This window comes from Aspergillus fumigatus, chromosome 5, assembly GCF_000002655.1.
Source record: "Aspergillus fumigatus Af293 chromosome 5, whole genome shotgun sequence".
Classification (NCBI taxonomy): domain Eukaryota; kingdom Fungi; phylum Ascomycota; class Eurotiomycetes; order Eurotiales; family Aspergillaceae; genus Aspergillus; species Aspergillus fumigatus.
The window spans coordinates 3,546,985-3,563,954 of NC_007198.1; the positions used below are offsets into that span (position 1 = coordinate 3,546,985).

The 16,970-nt window shown below is 48.9% G+C and overlaps 5 protein-coding genes across 5 annotated transcripts; 2 read left to right on the top strand and 3 right to left on the bottom strand.

The window, feature by feature from the left end:
* The first annotated feature begins 928 nt into the window (after window positions 1-928).
* On the top strand, window positions 929-4,878 carry AFUA_5G13520 (GTPase RIA1). Its single transcript, XM_748209.2, has 6 exons — window positions 929-1,123; window positions 1,189-1,209; window positions 1,264-2,198; window positions 2,252-3,793; window positions 3,842-4,164; window positions 4,239-4,878. The coding sequence occupies exons 1-6, from the start codon at window positions 1,061-1,063 to the stop codon at window positions 4,616-4,618; spliced, it is 3,264 nt and encodes a 1,087-aa protein (XP_753302.1). The 5' UTR covers window positions 929-1,060; the 3' UTR covers window positions 4,619-4,878.
* Window positions 4,879-4,887: 9 nt separating this feature from the next.
* On the bottom strand, window positions 4,888-6,284 carry AFUA_5G13530 (exosome non-catalytic core subunit CSL4). Its single transcript, XM_748208.2, has one exon. The coding sequence runs from the start codon at window positions 6,108-6,110 to the stop codon at window positions 5,361-5,363; it is 750 nt and encodes a 249-aa protein (XP_753301.1). The 5' UTR covers window positions 6,111-6,284; the 3' UTR covers window positions 4,888-5,360.
* A 25-nt stretch (window positions 6,285-6,309) lies between these two features.
* vac8 (protein anchor VAC8) lies at window positions 6,310-9,326 on the bottom strand. Its single transcript, XM_748207.2, has 6 exons — window positions 8,594-9,326; window positions 8,367-8,487; window positions 8,192-8,305; window positions 7,896-8,141; window positions 7,092-7,841; window positions 6,310-7,031 (listed from the first exon to the last, which is right to left on the bottom strand). Exons 1-6 carry the CDS (start codon window positions 8,765-8,767, stop codon window positions 6,700-6,702), a joined length of 1,737 nt encoding a protein of 578 aa, XP_753300.1. The 5' UTR covers window positions 8,768-9,326; the 3' UTR covers window positions 6,310-6,699.
* Window positions 9,327-10,422: 1,096 nt separating this feature from the next.
* Window positions 10,423-11,148, bottom strand: AFUA_5G13550 (uncharacterized protein; the record flags this gene model as incomplete). The annotated part of the gene is made up of 2 exons (XM_748206.1): window positions 10,423-10,642; window positions 11,009-11,148. The coding sequence occupies 2 exons, from the start codon at window positions 11,146-11,148 to the stop codon at window positions 10,423-10,425; spliced, it is 360 nt and encodes a 119-aa protein (XP_753299.1).
* Window positions 11,149-13,286: 2,138 nt separating this feature from the next.
* Window positions 13,287-15,569, top strand: AFUA_5G13560 (FHA domain protein; the record flags this gene model as incomplete). Its single annotated transcript, XM_748205.1, has 3 exons — window positions 13,287-13,457; window positions 13,622-14,715; window positions 15,002-15,569. The coding sequence occupies 3 exons, from the start codon at window positions 13,287-13,289 to the stop codon at window positions 15,567-15,569; spliced, it is 1,833 nt and encodes a 610-aa protein (XP_753298.1).
* Window positions 15,570-16,970: the final 1,401 nt, after the last annotated feature.

Sequence of the window (16,970 nt, forward strand, 5' to 3'; positions counted from 1 at the left end):
CTGAGAACATCTAGCCAGAGAACTCCCGCTCTACTAACAGGCATTTAAGAAGCAATATAATTAGCTATTGCCCTCAAGCATCGCTAAACTGATCTCTGGCTGTGTCTTTCTCTGATTCAGGACTAACGCGTCTTGTATTCAGGAGTCATGTCCTTCAACGCGAAAAATCTCACCTATGGTATGCTATAACCTCTCGCTCTCACAATTTCACTCCATCTAACGCCAGGCAGAGAATAAACAGCCCGCGTTCCTACAGAAACTTAGAAACCAGTATGGAGATACGTCTGGTCGCCTTGAAAGGCCCGTTGCGCGACCTCGCTTAGCAAAGAAAGATGACGAGGACGATGACGAGCCCACATACGTTGATGAAGGAAGTAACGAGGTGATATCAAAGGAAGAATATGAGGCACTATTGCGCGGTGAAGAAAAGCAACAGGAGTCATCCGAACAACAATCAGGTCATGAGTCGAGGCAAGACACTGAAAAACCCGACACCGAGGTAGCATCCTCAAAGCAGAATTTGGCTGGAATAGGAGGCCCAAAGAAGCGGAAACAGGCGAAAGTCGTTGCAGACGATAGTGCTGAAGCCGAAAATACCACGCAGCAAGAGAGAACTGGACCTCAGAAAGCAAAAGAGAAGCAAAAGAAGAAGAAGATCAAGCTATCCTTCGATGAATGAGGCGAACATGCCATACTTAGTTCTTGATAACGCTTGTTAGATAGTAATATCATGGAATATAGTACCTTTGCTAATGCAGTCCAAGGTAGATATGTAGCAGTACATTGGTAGACCCAGTAGACCAGTTGACCATTTGGCCGACAAGGTGAAACCATGTCTTTTGCCTAAAACCTCTTGTTAAGTAATCACTACAGAGCTCTCCTTGATGTGTCGTATCGGTGTTGTTGAATACTTTCTCTCTAACTTCACATTTTCCGAAGATAATTTTTTGCTCGTTTCCGCGACAGCGGAACACCAAGGAAACGCCTTAAAATTCACCTTACCAGGATTCTTTCTGGTTGTCAACCTGGAAAAATTCTATAGACTCGATGATTCTTTAAAATGCCTGTCGTTAATGTAGATGATCTTGTCCGTCTCCAACAGAGGCCTGAGGACATACGGAATGTGAGCTACCCCTCCATCCCACCTTGGTCATATTTTCTACTTGTCCAGCGCTGACCATCCCACAGATTTGTATTCTTGCCCACGTTGTGAGTACTCCAAAGCATGACGGACTGACAGGGCGCGTCTGATTGTATGACTAGGATCATGGGAAAACTTCGCTGACAGATGGTCTCATCGCCACAAATGGCATTATTTCCCCGAAATTGGCAGGAAAGATCCGCTATCTGGACTCACGTCCAGATGAGCAGCTTCGCGGAATCACTATGGAGTCGTCTGCTATTTCCCTGTATTTCTCCATGATGCGTCGCTCGTCTCCTGATACTCCTCCTCAGCCTAGAGAGTACCTGATCAACCTGATCGACTCGCCTGGACATATCGACTTCAGCAGCGAAGTATCGACAGCTTCAAGGCTCTGCGACGGTGCTCTAGTTCTTGTTGACGCCGTTGAGGGTGTCTGCAGTCAAACTGTCACAGTGCTACGTCAGACTTGGGTCGAGCAGCTCAAACCGATTTTGGTCATCAACAAGATCGACAGACTGGTGGGAGAGTTGAAAATGAGCCCCAGTGAAGCTTACTCTCATTTGAGCAGACTCTTAGAGCAAGTTAACGCTGTCATCGGAAGTTTCTATCAGGGCGAACGGATGGAGGAAGACCTCCAGTGGCGAGAGCGTATGGAGGACCGTATCAATGCCTCCGCTGCTCGAACCGCTCAGAAGCAGGGACAAGGCGATGAGACAAACATGAGCAGCGTCGATGAGGCGGAATTTGAGGAAAAGAACGATGAGGAAATCTACTTCGCCCCGGAGAAAAACAATGTCATTTTCTGTAGTGCCATCGATGGCTGGGCTTTCACTGTTCGCCAGTTTGCCGCCCTCTACGAGAGGAAACTAGGTATCAAACGATCGATTCTTGAGAAAGTGCTATGGGGAGACTTCTACCTTGACCCTAAGACAAAACGTGTCTTGGGGCCGAAGCATTTGAAAGGACGGGCCCTCAAGCCAATGTTTGTTCAATTGGTGCTAGACAGTATCTGGGCTGCATACGAAGCTACAACTGGTGGAGGCAAAGGCAAAGGGTATGTTGGAATAGCCGATATTGGAGGTTGCTTTGATACTGATGTTTTATTAGAGATCCAGCTTTGTTGGAAAAGATCACCAAGTCCTTGAACATCACCATTCCGCCTTATGTTCTTCGCTCTCGAGATCCCAGAAACATTATGATGACCTTGTTCTCCATGTGGCTTCCTTTATCCACTGCTGTTTTGGTGTCTGTTATTGAATATCTTCCCAGCCCACCTGCTGCCCAAGCTACTCGACTACCAGGATTAATTGAAGGCTCCCCTGGTGCTGGCTTTGTCGACAAGAAGGTCAAGGAAGCAATGGTGGCGTTCAAGACAGGCACAGACGCTCCTGTGGTAGCCTATGTCAGCAAGATGGTTGCGATTCCTGAAAGTGAGCTTCTGTCTAGCAAAAAGCGCTCCGGTGCGACCTTGTCAGCAGACGAAGCCCGCGAAATCGCACGCAAGAAGCGAGAAGAGATTGCAAAGATGCAGGCGGAGGCAGGAGGAAACGGGAATGAGATGGACGACTACGCGCGGGTCACTTCAGCGTTCGAAGTGACGACATTAGACGATGGCGAGGAACAAGGGGAACCAGAGGATAAGGAAGACCCGGAGCACTTGGTTGGTTTTGCACGACTGTACTCAGGCACTCTCTCTGTTGGTGATGAGGTCTATGTGCTGGCACCCAAATTCTCTCCGGAGCATCCTCATGCACACCCTGAGCCACAGAAGGTGACAGTTACGGATCTATATCTCCTTATGGGCAGGAGCCTGGAGCCGCTCAAGACCGTTCCCGCGGGAGTGATTTTCGGTATCGGTGGCCTTGCAGGTCATATTCTCAAGAACGGAACACTTTGCTCGCAGCTTGAAGGAAGTATCAACTTGGCTGGCGTCTCGCTAAACGCCCCACCGATTGTAAGAGTTTCGCTTGAGCCGGCCAACCCTGCAGACCTGAACAAGATGGTTACCGGTCTGCGCCTTCTCGAACAAAGTGACCCATGTGCACAATATGAGGTCCTCCCTAGTGGTGAGCATGTGATCCTGACTGCCGGTGAATTGCATCTTGAGCGCTGCATAAAAGATCTCCGCGAGCGCTTTGCCAAATGCGAGATCCAAACCGGTCAGACAATCGTACCATACAGGGAAACAATTGTCAGCGCGCCGGAAATGGCGCCTCCAAAGAAACCAGACCTTGGCCGAGGATGTGTGTTGGCCGTTTCTCCTTCGAAACAATTGACTGTGAAGTTGCGCGTTGTGCCCTTACCTGAAGCAGTGACGGACTTCATCTCCAAGAACGTTGGAACAATCAAGCGTCTCCAGTCCGAGAAACGCTCAGCGGGTGAGACCAAATCCGATGCGAAAGCAAGCAACGGGTCATTGGAGACCACACAACAGGCTGAGTCCGGCGATGCTTCTGGAGAAGCCCGAGAGGGCAGTCAACTTTCCCTAGAAGACTTCAAAAAGGAGCTCACCAGGATCTTCAACGAGGAGGTTAAGGAGGGCAAAGAATTATGGGCAAATGTCGTCGACAGAATCACTGCTTTCGGTCCTCGACGAGTTGGACCGAACATCTTGGTAGACGCCACAGTGGTGAACACCTGCGAAAAGTTGTAAGTCTGACACCCTTTCCGACAACATCCTCAATCTAACTGGCGCAGCCTGCTCGACGACCCCAAACAGCAACTCAGCGCTACAGCCGAAGAAAGTAGCCGTGACGCACTGACGGTCCGCGACTTCAACGACAAGCTCGCGCACGCCTTCCAGCTTGCGACAGGTCAAGGCCCTCTCTGTCATGAACCTATGCAAGGCATCGCCGTATTTTTGGAAGAACTATCCATCAACGCCAGCGAGGAAGAACTAGACATCGGTCGCCTGACAGGCGAAGTCATCCGATTAGTGCGCGAGAGCATAACCCAAGGTTTCCTCGACTGGAGTCCCCGGATCATGCTCGCAATGTACAGTTGTGAGATCCAAGCTTCAAGTACGTTTAGTCCCAACCCAATCATCCTGTCCCATCTTGTGCAGCCCAAAGACAGACTAACACTACTACAATAGCTGAGGTCCTCGGCCGTGTCTACGGCGTCATTACCCGCCGCCGCGGCCGCATCATCTCCGAAACAATGAAAGAAGGAACCCCCTTCTTCACCATCCTGGCTCTCCTCCCCGTCGCTGAATCATTCGGCTTCGCTGAGGAAATCCGCAAACGGACGTCGGGTGCTGCACAGCCCCAACTCATCTTCGCGGGCTTCGAGGCCCTAGACGAAGATCCGTTTTGGGTCCCTGCTACGGAGGAGGAACTGGAGGATTTGGGAGAGTTGGCTGACCGTGAGAATGTGGCGAAACGGTATATGGACGCCGTACGGAGGAGAAAGGGGTTGGTTGTTCAAGGTAGGAAGTTGATTGATGCGGAGAAGCAGAAGACGTTGAAGAAGTAGATTGTGGTATTGTGATAAAATAAGAATATTTTGAGATTGTTTGCGGGATCTAAGTGTCTATGGCTACCATTTTACAATAGAAACTGCAGAGATACGAATTTTGTGCCCTCGACAGAGATTTTCCTACATCCATCAATCAAGGACTAGGAATAGTAGACGAGGGTCGTAGAAGATGAGTAGTCCTCCACGCGGAACAAACCATTAATCTTCCTCCCGTGACAAACATAGTTCAGCATTGAAATGGCCAGAACCATGGATACTAGGGAGGTGAAGAAATGAACTAATAGGATATGTCACCAGGATCGGAAATGGGAGAAATGATTTCTTCATTCTCGTTCGAAAATTTAAGAATGAGTGAATAAAATAGGTCCTTCCACACTAACGCCCTCATAGGCGGTGAGGCTGGAGGATATTGTTCGCAAACGAGCTGAACAAATGGGTATCTCGTGTGTATGCTTGTTCACCAGCGCTACGTGTCCCAACTCGCTATATGGAAGATCAGGATGCCTGTGAAGAACAAAGGCATAGTCCAACGGCCCCTTCATGGACCGAAGAAACCTGCGTACCGTGAGTTCTTCTTGCACGACCAGGTTTCCGAGATCTATCCCGCTCTGGAATGACCAGAAGACATGCCCAGAGTGTCGGCGAGATGATCTTACTGAGAATATCAATGGTGTAAACTTCGATAATAGGCGACGCCGATTTATTTCAATCCCAAGCGTCTCCCAATAGTGGACACCGCTCAAAACGGCCGAGCAACCTTTCGCAATTCTGCAGCACCGGTGACGGGGTCTCTCATCTCTTTCCAGCTAACCGGAAACATCATATTGCCAGCCTCGCTACGTGCCATGACGACGCCAAGGTCATTGCGCGCAGTGGTAAGATAATAGAAGCTCTGATCACCCAGGGAAATGACGGAACCACGCACAATATCTCCAACACGGAACATCTCATCCATCACAACGCGGTCCTTCTCAACAGCACGCACATCTTCCTTCCGGATAAGCGCCTGAAAGCGAAGCTCGTCGGAGTTACTGTGATTCTCAGGATTGGCCGCCGAAGCAAGGATGGAGACAATATTGTCGTTGTCTGAAGCCGTCTTCGACGGATCAGGGTCTTGGGAACCAGCCGACTCATCGAGCACAACGAGGATGGAGACCGTAGCCTGGCGTTTCTGGACACGGGTGACGCGTGCTAATACAATGGAGTCGACAGCGGGGAGAGTGTTGTACCTCAATTTCGGTTTCGTAGTGGTGGTGGCTTTCATAGGTGTGGTCGAGGTAGAAGGGTCCGTTTTCCTCGGCAGGTTCCGCGAGACGCTGAGGATAGATTTTAATTTGGAGCTGGGTTGAGCTTGTTGGAGAACCACTGGTCCAGCAATGGATGCATAAATGTTGGCATTCTGCACGTGGGTACCTGGTCCTGCAGAATAAGACGACACTGGCCCCAGGCGCTGACCTGGAATAGCCAAAGAGGGTAGACTGCTTGCCATCTCAACTCAGAGCCACTGAAAAGTGGCAATCTTCTTCCCCAAGGTGCAAAAAGAATGTTGGATTTTGGTTTGGATAAGGAAGCTGGAAGGTTACGAGTATTTTTCGCGACGATTTCTTGCGGAGACCGGCTCGGAAGGAGGTTTCCCCGGCCTATAGCAATTCAGCTAACACCTTCACAAATACATGGATAAACAAATTGATGGGAAATTGATGGAAAGAGATGGATTGTTTCTCACTAATCTAGGTATACTGCGACTCAAAGTATTATGACCTTTAAATCTGTTCAAGCATCAATACAGTATTCATGTGCAGCACAAGCAGGGTAAAAAAAAACCATGATAGTCCTGAAAGAAAACTATGGACGAACCGACAGTTATGGATGAGAATTCTAGCGGGAATCCATAAACGCACCAAATGCTCGCTGACGAAGGAAATAAGCGTAAGAAAAGACACCGAATGAATGCCCGCTTAGCACCCTGTGGTAAGTAAAGGTCCGATGTGTTGAGAATGGTAAGAAGAAACGTCATAAGTATGAACGAGAAGGGATGAAGCGGTTATGGATGGTGACAATTATGGGATAGCAACGCATTAGCCTTCGACAAGAGTCTGTTTTGGACCGTTTCCGAGTAAACCGAGACATCGCCGTGCCAGCGCAATGACCTCGGCCTCACCATCCTCCCCATCCTCTTCGTCTGATTCGATGTTCTTGTCAGAGATCGTTTTGACCATCTGTACAATATCATCAGATTTGGATATGTAGCCGATGAGCCGCTTGTCCTCCGATTCCAGCAATTGAAGAAGAGTCCAGATGGCAATGTGTTGGAAGGTAGGGTCACCGCTTGCAAGGAACCTTTTGAGATAACCGTGAATGCCGCCGTTGGGGTCAGCCCAGTCACGAACGAAGATCGAGTAATCGCCAACTGGTGCTTATTAGTACTTGCGCAATTGTGAGAGTAGTAGAGCGATAGCTGGTGACGTACCTTTTGAGGAGAGGTTGCCCAAGGCAGCAGCACTGTTGCCCTGGACCTCAATACTTTCGGAGTTCGTAAGGGGGATCAGCACATCGAAGACACCGAGGTTGAGCAGATGAGGTTTCAATTCATCGCTGAGAGCCAGCACAGCGATTGCAGCGGTCATTTCAGATTGCACGCTCAGAGGAACCCGAAGGACCAGATCTTTGCATTTCTGTACGGCACCGGCCTGCAGAACAAGCTCTTTGTTGCGATCAGAGCTTGCGGCAAGGTTGCGAAGTGTAGAGATAGCGTGGCATTGTATCTCTTCGTTATCTGTCGAGCCCAGAAGGTCCACTAACGGCTTAAGGAAGCCTGCGTCGATGATAGGCGACTCGTTGAGAGGATGAATGGAGATATTGCGGATGCATGCAACAGCAGAGAGAATGAGGGGAAGGTATGAGGACTGCAACAGGCGCAGGAGCGGCGGAAGGCCCTTCGCACGAACAATCTCCAGCTGGTATTTTTCGTCGGAAGCGAGGTTCCGAAGAGCAAGAGCGGCTTGGCACTGAACTTTGGGAGTGGAAGAGTCCATAAGGTGAACAAGAGACTGAACCAACCGTGACTCTGTCTGGGCGAGCCGCTTGCGATTCGAAGCATCGACAGCGATATTGCTGAGGGCAGTTGTGCAGTAGTATTGCACATCGACGTCAGGAGAGGAGAGCAATTGAACAAGCACAGGGATTGCACCAGCATTGACGAGTTGTTGTCTGTTGTCATCTACACGAGAAGTCAGCCAAGCTCAGAACCGTTCTATCACGCAGCCCAAGTTACCAGAATGCGTCATATTTAGAAGGGCTCCAGTGGCATTACGTTGTACACGCATGTCCTTGGATTTCGCTAGACGGATCAATGGACCTAGAGCTCCTGACCGAGCAATCTTGGCCTTGTTGTCCTCGTGAGTCGCTAGATTGGTGATACAGCCGACCGCATTACATTGGACCTCGACGTTGGGCGACATCATCTGACGAATGAGAGGAGTCAGCCCTCCCAGGGCAACAATGAGCACCTTGTTCTCGGCTACAACACATCAGCGGTACTCGAGGACGATATGAGATTGAGTGACAAACCGTTGACGGCAAGATTTCCGAGAGCTGCGCTTGCAGCCCTTTGGACTTCAATGTCCGAGCTCTGTAGCAGGAAGAGAATAGGCTCGAGCGTGTCCCGGTCGACTTCGCGCACATCTGCGACAACAATAATAACGTCAGTTCCGACTTCTGGTTTCATAGCAACAATATGACGTACCTCGCTCAGTTATCTCGGCGAAAGTCAGGCTAGCACTTCGTTGAAGATCCACATTATCAGAATAAACCAAGGTGCTCAGGGCGCGAAGAGGTTCGCCGGAGAAGAAGTCGGTTTCGGCTCGCTAGAACACAAGTAAAGTCAGCTTCGACAGCAGAAAGAGGCCCGAGTACGTTGATAATTATGTTAGATGCGAAGCGCAAGGGCATAGACGACAAAGCTAGACGTACGTTCTCCAAGTAACCGAGCAGGTCGGATACGGCCTCCCGCTCATTGTCTGCTAGCGTTGTCTCATAAATTCCATCTCGCGAGCGACCTCCTATAGGACCGAGACAGGCCGTGATATGACACCAGCGGTCGACTGCCGATAGACAGGACAGACACGCGTTTGCGATCGCAGTCATACCTTCGGTGATGGGAGGCCAGAAGGCCTCGGAAGCGACAGTTTCAAAGCGAAGGTAGGTGTGAGGGACGGTAGCCGATCAAGATAAGAAGGTAGCTTAAGTCTCCCCCTTGTTTTCTCTATCTCCGCTCCTTCAGACGGAGAGCTTTCGCGGTGATGTAATCGATCCGAGGATGCGACTTGTCCAGCAAGGAGATGCAGGATGCGAATGGAAGTCGATTGGCGATGACAGAAAGGACGGGAGGCTCTGCATATAGCACCTGGAGCTAGCTGCTTGAGGTAGGAGCGGGAGGGTAGGGCACGTCGTCGCGTGATAAGACTTGGAAGACAATGGGAGGTAAACCCTCTTCTTGGTTGCTAGTTAATGAGGTAATTATTCTCTTGATTCTTCCAAGGTCTATGTCCGACCTTTGGAATGCTGAATTATGAGACGAGAGGGAGGGGAAGAAGGGCAGAAGATGGCAGATGGCAGGTTGGTTTAGGTTTAGCAGGTCTGCTGCTCCGTCTAGTTTAGCTGGTTACCTCTAGTCTCGTCAGCGGCGGCTGTCACTGGAGAAGGAAGCTCCAAGTGAGTCTAACCATGCTTTTACCAGGTTTCACTGCTTGTAAATACCAGGTAGACTATCACCTGAATAGATATACATGTTGAACACCGTTTATGCGGTTAAAAATAATCTTCGCTACCTATGACCTTCCTGCTAGAATTCAATTTCAAGCGACCGAAAATGCAGAGAGGTAATTCGTCAATGTCAACTTCTTCTTGCCTTTGTTTATCTGTCGCATCCGCCCCAGCCATGCTTTTTTATCCGCCATGAACCACACGAGTTTCTTCTACTCTCCCGACAAGGCTACCAGTGAACACTTCGCAAATTCGCTTCAAGGGCAACTATCCGCGGACCCAAACGTCTTCATTGTCAGGTCAATAAGATAATTCTGCGACAGAATGTAGTCCACATATGGGAGTAGACTCTTATCACACTACCAACAGCAAGCAATCATTTGGTCGATCCCGGGAACTAAAGGCGGCATGATCCTACCAACCGGCGTGGTTCACATCTATGTCTTGCTCGTTGTCCCTTGGGGAGCAATGATGTGCGAGCATGCTCCTCTGTTGACAAGCATATAACATGACGGTCCTCTTCTTATTTATTGGATCCTCTCCACCCTTACTCTTAAGCCCAACTACATTGTTGAAGTGAAACCCATTGAAACGAACATCGGATGACTAGTCCTAACTTGTTTCTTCCATCGATTTCTAAACATCTTGAGAAACCCGAAATGGCGACTAACAAATGACGCGGTTGATCACCAGACAAGTGACGGATGATCAACATGACCAGGGTGTTTCCGAGTCAGTGGATGGTGGGTAATACCATTTTTGAGAAACGGCCAGAATCAACGTATCGATGCATCAACATCGCCAAAAAGTACGCGCACTCTACGCATAGCGCTGAGCCTCACGCAAAGCTCGACCCTAAAGGCTTGAGATCACCTGGGTTAATGTGCACTGCGTTGCACTACCATTACCACCAAATTTCACTCCTCAGAGGAGCTCTTTAGCTGGCTAGCCAATCTTTCAAATATCTTGCACTTTGATGTGATGAAGGCACACACAATTACGATCCAGTTGATGTTCGGATTTAAGTCGCACTTAAATTAGCCGTGGATGGTCATCCCAGCGACTTGAAGCAAACTTATCACAATATCACTATATAGATGTGCCTTGATCTTGATATCGACTTCAACGACCAGATCAAGCCAAATGCTGATCTTCAAATTGGATTCTTGGTTCTTCTTGTTCTTTGAGCTTGGATTACTTTTGGCGAACGTTGTGAAACCGTCATCCTCCGAGAGTGGTAGGTCCTTCTTCTCATCGCTGAACATTTCAATATGACGATGAATCAGCACAGCTCATTTGGCAGGTGAAAACATTGACACAAAAAACGGGTACTGCGCGAAGACAATACGATGGAATTCTATCTGCGGAGTGCAGCTCTTTTATTAAAGCTTCGGCTCAGGAAAGAGTGATTTGTCCCACACCATTAGCGACTACTGAGATCATGGAGTCAATTAGCCTCAGAGCTTCGACCTTATAGTTTGGAAAGCCTGTCAAAGATATCATTATTACCGTGCATGATTTCGATTGGTTGTCATAGAGGCAATGGTCGTTGATTGGGGTGTAGTTGCCGCAACAGAAATCCCACCATGCCATTCAGGCAAAGTTGTCAACGAAGCCCAATACTTTAAATATCCCGCAGGTCGAACGCCATTGTACATGCCTGGATTAGCTCTGATGTTAGCATTAAGGGCAATGTTCCATTCCATCAACATGGTTCTCGGAATAGTCAGCATTATCATGCTGTCAACCATGATCCCAACCATGATGCTAGGCCTAATGGACCTTACGGAGGATGACAATCACAAATGAAGAGAAGACCGCGACCTGAGAGGCGAGGATGAGAAGTGCAGGCAGGCAGATAATCAGGCACAATCGTTCAATCTGCAAGTCGTAACGAAATTCCAGGGCGGCTCAATTAAGAAACGACTTCAGCTTAAGGGTGTCAAAGTCTATGCCGATCAAATAGGTATGTCGTTTCGACTATAATTGCGTGATGAGTCTTACCTGACAACACACAGTTGTATATACATACATCCAAGCCCAGAAATCGTCCTATTCAAGGGTGGCTTCTCCCCACACCCTGCGTTTGGGCGAGAGAGTAGATCAAGATCCTTCTGCATCGGAGCTGAGTGCTGGCCTACTCTGCGAGGGGTATCCTGCGATGTAGCGACCCCTGAAATGTGGTATGGGGGTTGGGAAAATAGCGAGGATTAGATATGCGGGTCTTGGGATGCTACACAAGATCAGCAGGAATACGTGACACTACATGATATTGAGTGGCTGACTGTGCAGTTGCCCAGTAGTGAAGAACACCACGTCATGGCAGCTCTACTACAATGGCAGAGATAGCAGTGCAAACTTGCCAGTTGGAGCAAGATTTATAGAAGTCCATCTGAAACGATTTACAGTAACATAACATATTTGAACCTCATCGAGAGATATTTGCTCGCAATGACCCGTATTGGCTGGCTCTACTTGTATCAACTTATGTAAGCACAGAGTAAGGATTGTGTATAAGATTCACATTTTGAGGGAAGATGATAATTTTGGATCTGGCTTATAATGTCATTGCAGCGTGCATGCAAACCTATAGAACCTAGAGAGGCTTAGAGAGGTACTGTGGTCCATTTTGACACATCGATGCTGCAGCTGAGATACTCCCAACGGCGGATGACGTCATCAAAACTGTCAGGCTCTCGACATCGTGCCTGTGCCTGGTTCGGTGAGTCGAGAGATACACGAGATAATGTACCCTTCTCATCTATTAAAAAACAAAAATAATAATAATAATTATAATAAAATTCCACTATGGGAAGATGTCGGTGAAAATGGGAAAAGCAGCCACATGATTTGTGCCATTTTTCCGAACCAGCAAATGTGTGTGTCTGCCGTTTAAACAAGCCTTTCCGTGAATACCATGACAGTGATACTAAGTGTACCGGAGGCAAGTTTGCATGAGGAGAATTACTTGTTTGCAGACGAAAACAGATGAGTTCTTGAAGAAGTGTCGCCTGAAACCAGTCCAGGCATAGACACAGATCTACACCCAAGGCTTTCCAGCGATATGAGCGCCAGCAAATTGAATCTATGCGCAGGTTGCAGTGTGCACCGGGTGCCTTGTACCTTGGATTCAGGATATCAAATGTGAGGTTAATGATTTGTCACATTGCCCACGTGAGAAGGTTCGTCTGGAGACGTTCTGCATCACATGAGACGTGCTGGGTATGTGTCCATCAAAAAAACGACAGCCAATAATAATAGAAGCAACAACCAACCACCTGTGAGGAAAATCCTGGTGGCCTGCCCTCTGCAGGATGTTTTGGGTTGCCCCGCAGGCTAGAGTCCCCGACACCACACTAAAACCCCAGAGGCATCTTTGCGCATGGCATGACCAGGGGAGGGGAGGAGGAGCAAAATCGCGCGACAGCAATTGCCTATGTATAGTGAGCGTTAGACATTATTCAAAAGGTACTTATTTGCAGTAAGGGCAATTGCTCATTGTTTGCCTGTAATGACCGCGTCATTGAAAGATTCTATGGGGAAGAATGTTGACCATGACCCCATTCGAATAAAGTATCGCCTCTCCAAGCTAGTAGTACCTTATCCCTACATATCTTTTAGTCTTAAAAAGGGGTTGTAAGAGCCGGAGATGAGATGAAATCAAATCTAAAGCGGACTCTGTCCGATGAGTTGACAAGGTCACACCAAGTCAGTAGCCTGTAGTAATGCCATCTTGTTCATGCATTATTAGTCTATTCTTTTGGTCGTTCAAGTAGTCTAATTACCTAGACTATCTTGCGTACCCATATAGGTGTTGTAGTCCGCCAACTTACCACTCCTACTCCTTAGTCTACTTAACATTCTCGCCCCACTGGAGATCTTACCATCGAATGGTCCTTGAATGGCTCGCATGGTTGGCCACCGTCGTCTTCGGCGCAAGAGCTCCAAATTCTCTTTTCTTTCTCTCATCCCTCCCTTTGAGGATTTCTCTCAATCCCCTAATATCTTACTCGATACCATCGTCGCTCTAGTTCACCTTTGTGCGAACAGTTGCCGAGTTGCAATGCGCCTGGTATAACCGCTATCTTCTCTTCCTAACCAAGCCATTATATATATGCCTTCGCACATTGTCATCCTTGACACGATACCATACTATCATCATATTTTTTCCCCTGAAGTCTAAGAAAATATTTTTCTAATATTTCAGTAACTGGGTGAGAAAGCTTCTCTAAGCAGGATTTGTTTGGTCTGGCACTACTGTGTTTTTATTCCATCTGCCTGGCTGCCCTGCCCTACATGTCTGCTTCAACTGTCTCCGCCTCCACTTCCACCGCCAACTTCCCAGCCGATTCTCGCTCTGGGCCCCGCCGGCGACTAAGCCAACTACGAGCCTACACTCAGAATCATTTTTCGCCTCATACCTCGTCGTCTTCTGCAAATTCACAGCGCTCTTCTCGCCGACATACCTTCAGCAGTCGTGTCTCTTGGTTTTCGCCTTCTGCCTCGTCGACTAGTCCAGAGTCTTCGTCTCTCCCTTCAACGGGGACCTCCCATCCAACTCCATGCCCAACATCCGATCAATCTGCTCTCGCTCGTTATAGCTCCGTCTTCTTTCCTAGCTACCGCGCTGTTGACGTAGATTTGGAAACCCGTGACCTGACCACAGACTCGTCACAGTCGACCCCGTCGAACGACTCCGGCGGTGAAAATTCAGTCGAGGCAATGGCGCGTTCAGGAGCTTCGTCAGGGGCCACGAATGCGCGAGACCACCCGCGAGCATCGAGCTCATCGGCCTCTGCAAATCCCATTGCAAACACTTCCGAATCTGCGAATTCGAACGTGACTCAAAATTCCTCGTCCCCTGGTCCGAAGGGAAAGGCCACCATCCGCTTCTTTCCCCATCAAGATCCCAGCCAAAGCTCCAGGCCGTCCTTGCATTTCATTCCTATTTCGCGAACTCTCCCATCGGAAAGTAGTGTAATCCGTGTCGGCCGATACTCCGAGCGCGATGGCATGCCCGTGGCTAATCCTACCGAACCTTCGGATGCCCCTGTCGGATTCAAGTCGAAAGTTGTGAGTCGGAAGCATTGCGAGTTTCTCTATATAAATGGGCAGTGGCATATCAAGGATGTGGGGAGCTCTTCTGGGACCTTCTTGAATCACATGAGGTTGAGCCAGCCAAATATGGTGTCGAGGCTCTATACTATCAAGGATGGCGATATCGTACAACTTGGTATCGATTTCAGAGGCGGCGAGGAGATGATCTTTCGATGCGTGCGGATCCGCATAGAGTGCAACCGTTCGTGGCAGCAACAACCCAATGAGTTCAAGTACGGAAAATCCCTTTAACTGGTAAATATATGCTCAGGGATGGTGAAGCTGACGGGTTCTTTAGCAAAAACACTGCCAGCCTTATCAAGAACCTTGGTAAAGGGGAAACCGCAGATTATTCAGGTTGTCGCGAGTGCTCAATCTGCCTCGGTTCGGTCCTGGTTAGTATTATTCACTGGAAAATGATATTTGTGAAACGACTGACCACTGACTTGATTTGCAGCGACCTTACCAGTGCTTGTTCATGGCAGCTTGTGCCCATGTATGGCATTACAAGTGCATCAGCCGTCTCATCCATACTCCTGAGTACCCGATGTTCCAATGTCCCAATTGTCGTGCATACACAGACTTGAGCGCCGAGGTGGACGATTCCAACGACGCGAACGATGTGGATACCAGCAAGGAGAATGATGATAGCCAGGAGCCTGCGCAGACATCAGCAGCAGAGACTTCAAATGGGATCCAAGAACCCTCAGCGGAATCTGATACGGCAGCAGCTCCTACGCAAGAGCGCACGGAAAGCAGTCGTCAAACAAGGGACGTGCCCGCTGATGAGGGACTAGCCGATAATATCGAGAACATGCGGCTTCAGGACGATTCTCCTTCTCCGTCCGAAGCAGAGGCAGAGCGAACTCCGAACGTAGCATCTGCCTCTCCTGAACCGGTCGTGAGCAACATTGCTTCTGCTCCCACAACAGGTTCCGATGCCTCCATTCCTCCATCCCAACCCGTCGCGATCAGACAGGCGCGCTCTAACACACCTTTCCGCTCCGAGTCGTCCGATGACAACCCGCTGACGCCTAGAAACGATTCGGGGCCTCTGGCCTTTGATGGCAGAGCTGGCATGCCATGATTGCCGAGGAATGTCCACGTTGAACAGATCAGCTGGGATACCTTCCAAACTTGCACCTCTACATATGAGGGGCTAATGTCTATTCTATTCAGATCATTCTCTTTCTCTGCCGGAATTTTGTGTCACCGATTATTTCCTATGCTGTTGTCTCACCATTGCCCTGCTCTTATTCACCTTTTCGAGACACGTCATCAGCCGCCTACATATACCCCATCGTTGCACCCCGTCTGCTTTTTCATTTTTGTACTTGCCCATATCATCCTGGCGTCGGTCTTCGGTCGAGATGATTGGGTCTATCCAGCGCATTGCATCTATCATAACAATCCAGCGTTTTCGCATTGTGGCAAGCTCTTCAATCCATGTACCCCTCCATCCCAGGCTTAGGCGTTGGTATGCTTTCTCGCTTTCCAGAACTACAGTTGACCATTCTGTCCAAGTTTGGTGCTTTATAATTGCAGGTTGGATTACTTGGCTTTACTCATTAAACTACTCTCGCTTAGCGTCGAGCATGGACATATGCAGGTTCAGGTAGGATCTGGTAGGTAATTCGCCTGGGCCGCACTGCAGGCAGGCTCTCTCTCATTGACTGTGCAACTAGTAGCCTTTCCTCTTTTATCAACACGCATGCTTCTGTTAGATGCCATTTTGCACCCAGATGAACCGACATTGTTGCAGTAGTGTATACCCCGCCCTGGCCAGTTGGTTCTTTGGTCCAGATCGTCCCCATCTGCGCGTGATTAATGGCTGCTCCCCCTCCATCTCGAATGTACTAGCGATCGCTACTCTAAACACACCTTCGCCATGACGAGGTGAAATCCCCAACCATATATATAAGAGTCGTTCTCGTCCCCTCACAATTTATAATTCAGTCTGAGCGGCAATAGCAGACTAGTAAACTCTGGGCTTGCCAGATTTAGACTCGTGTTCCGTAGTGTTGTGTTCTGTTCAAACTTCGTTGACCGCTAGATTGTTTGAAACGGCCGCCCCTCCTGCCCGCTAATTATCCTCATGTTTACTTGTTTGTTTTGATAAACAATTCTTTGCTGTGGTCAACGATTTTCCCGTGGGAGATATCAATACAAAGATGAGACTCAGTACAAGTGACCCTTCCTCCCCGACGCTGGAGCGCCAGAATGGCACTACGTTCGGTTTTCGACGTGAGGGCGCGCATCATCATCGGACGGGGACGCATCCGCATCTACTGTCGAGTCGGAGGAAGCCGAGGAGGTATGTTTTCTTCTATTACACCCTTTCTATTTGTGAGTCGTTGATGTTAAGTTTGTTAGATGGCCGTTGGTTTTCCGGTTCATCAAGGGTGCTATCCACGGTGCGATTCTGGTGCCAGTGTGCCTGCACGCGCTGTTTACGGCGTTCGTGGTCTACCTTGACGAGTATGTTTTT

What these genes read in the sequence shown, in the direction of transcription:
- AFUA_5G13520 (XM_748209.2), top strand. Translation starts at nt 1,061, where the DNA reads ATGCCTGTCGTTAATGTAGATGATCTTGTCCGTCTCCAACAGAGGCCT. An exon ending in GGCCTGAGGACATACGGAAT is followed by an intron (nt 1,124 to 1,188) that starts GTGAGCTACCCC and finishes ACCATCCCACAG; the next exon opens with ATTTGTATTCTTGCCCACGT. An exon ending in GGTGGAGGCAAAGGCAAAGG is followed by an intron (nt 2,199 to 2,251) that starts GTATGTTGGAAT and finishes ATGTTTTATTAG; the next exon opens with AGATCCAGCTTTGTTGGAAA.
- vac8 (XM_748207.2), bottom strand. Translation starts at nt 8,767, where the DNA reads ATGACTGCGATCGCAAACGCGTGTCTGTCCTGTCTATCGGCAGTCGAC. An exon ending in TGCTCGGTTACTTGGAGAAC is followed by an intron (nt 8,488 to 8,593) that starts GTACGTCTAGCT and finishes CTTGTGTTCTAG; the next exon opens with CGAGCCGAAACCGACTTCTT. An exon ending in CGCCGAGATAACTGAGCGAG is followed by an intron (nt 8,306 to 8,366) that starts GTACGTCATATT and finishes TTGTTGTCGCAG; the next exon opens with ATGTGCGCGAAGTCGACCGG.
- AFUA_5G13530 (XM_748208.2), bottom strand. Translation starts at nt 6,110, where the DNA reads ATGGCAAGCAGTCTACCCTCTTTGGCTATTCCAGGTCAGCGCCTGGGG.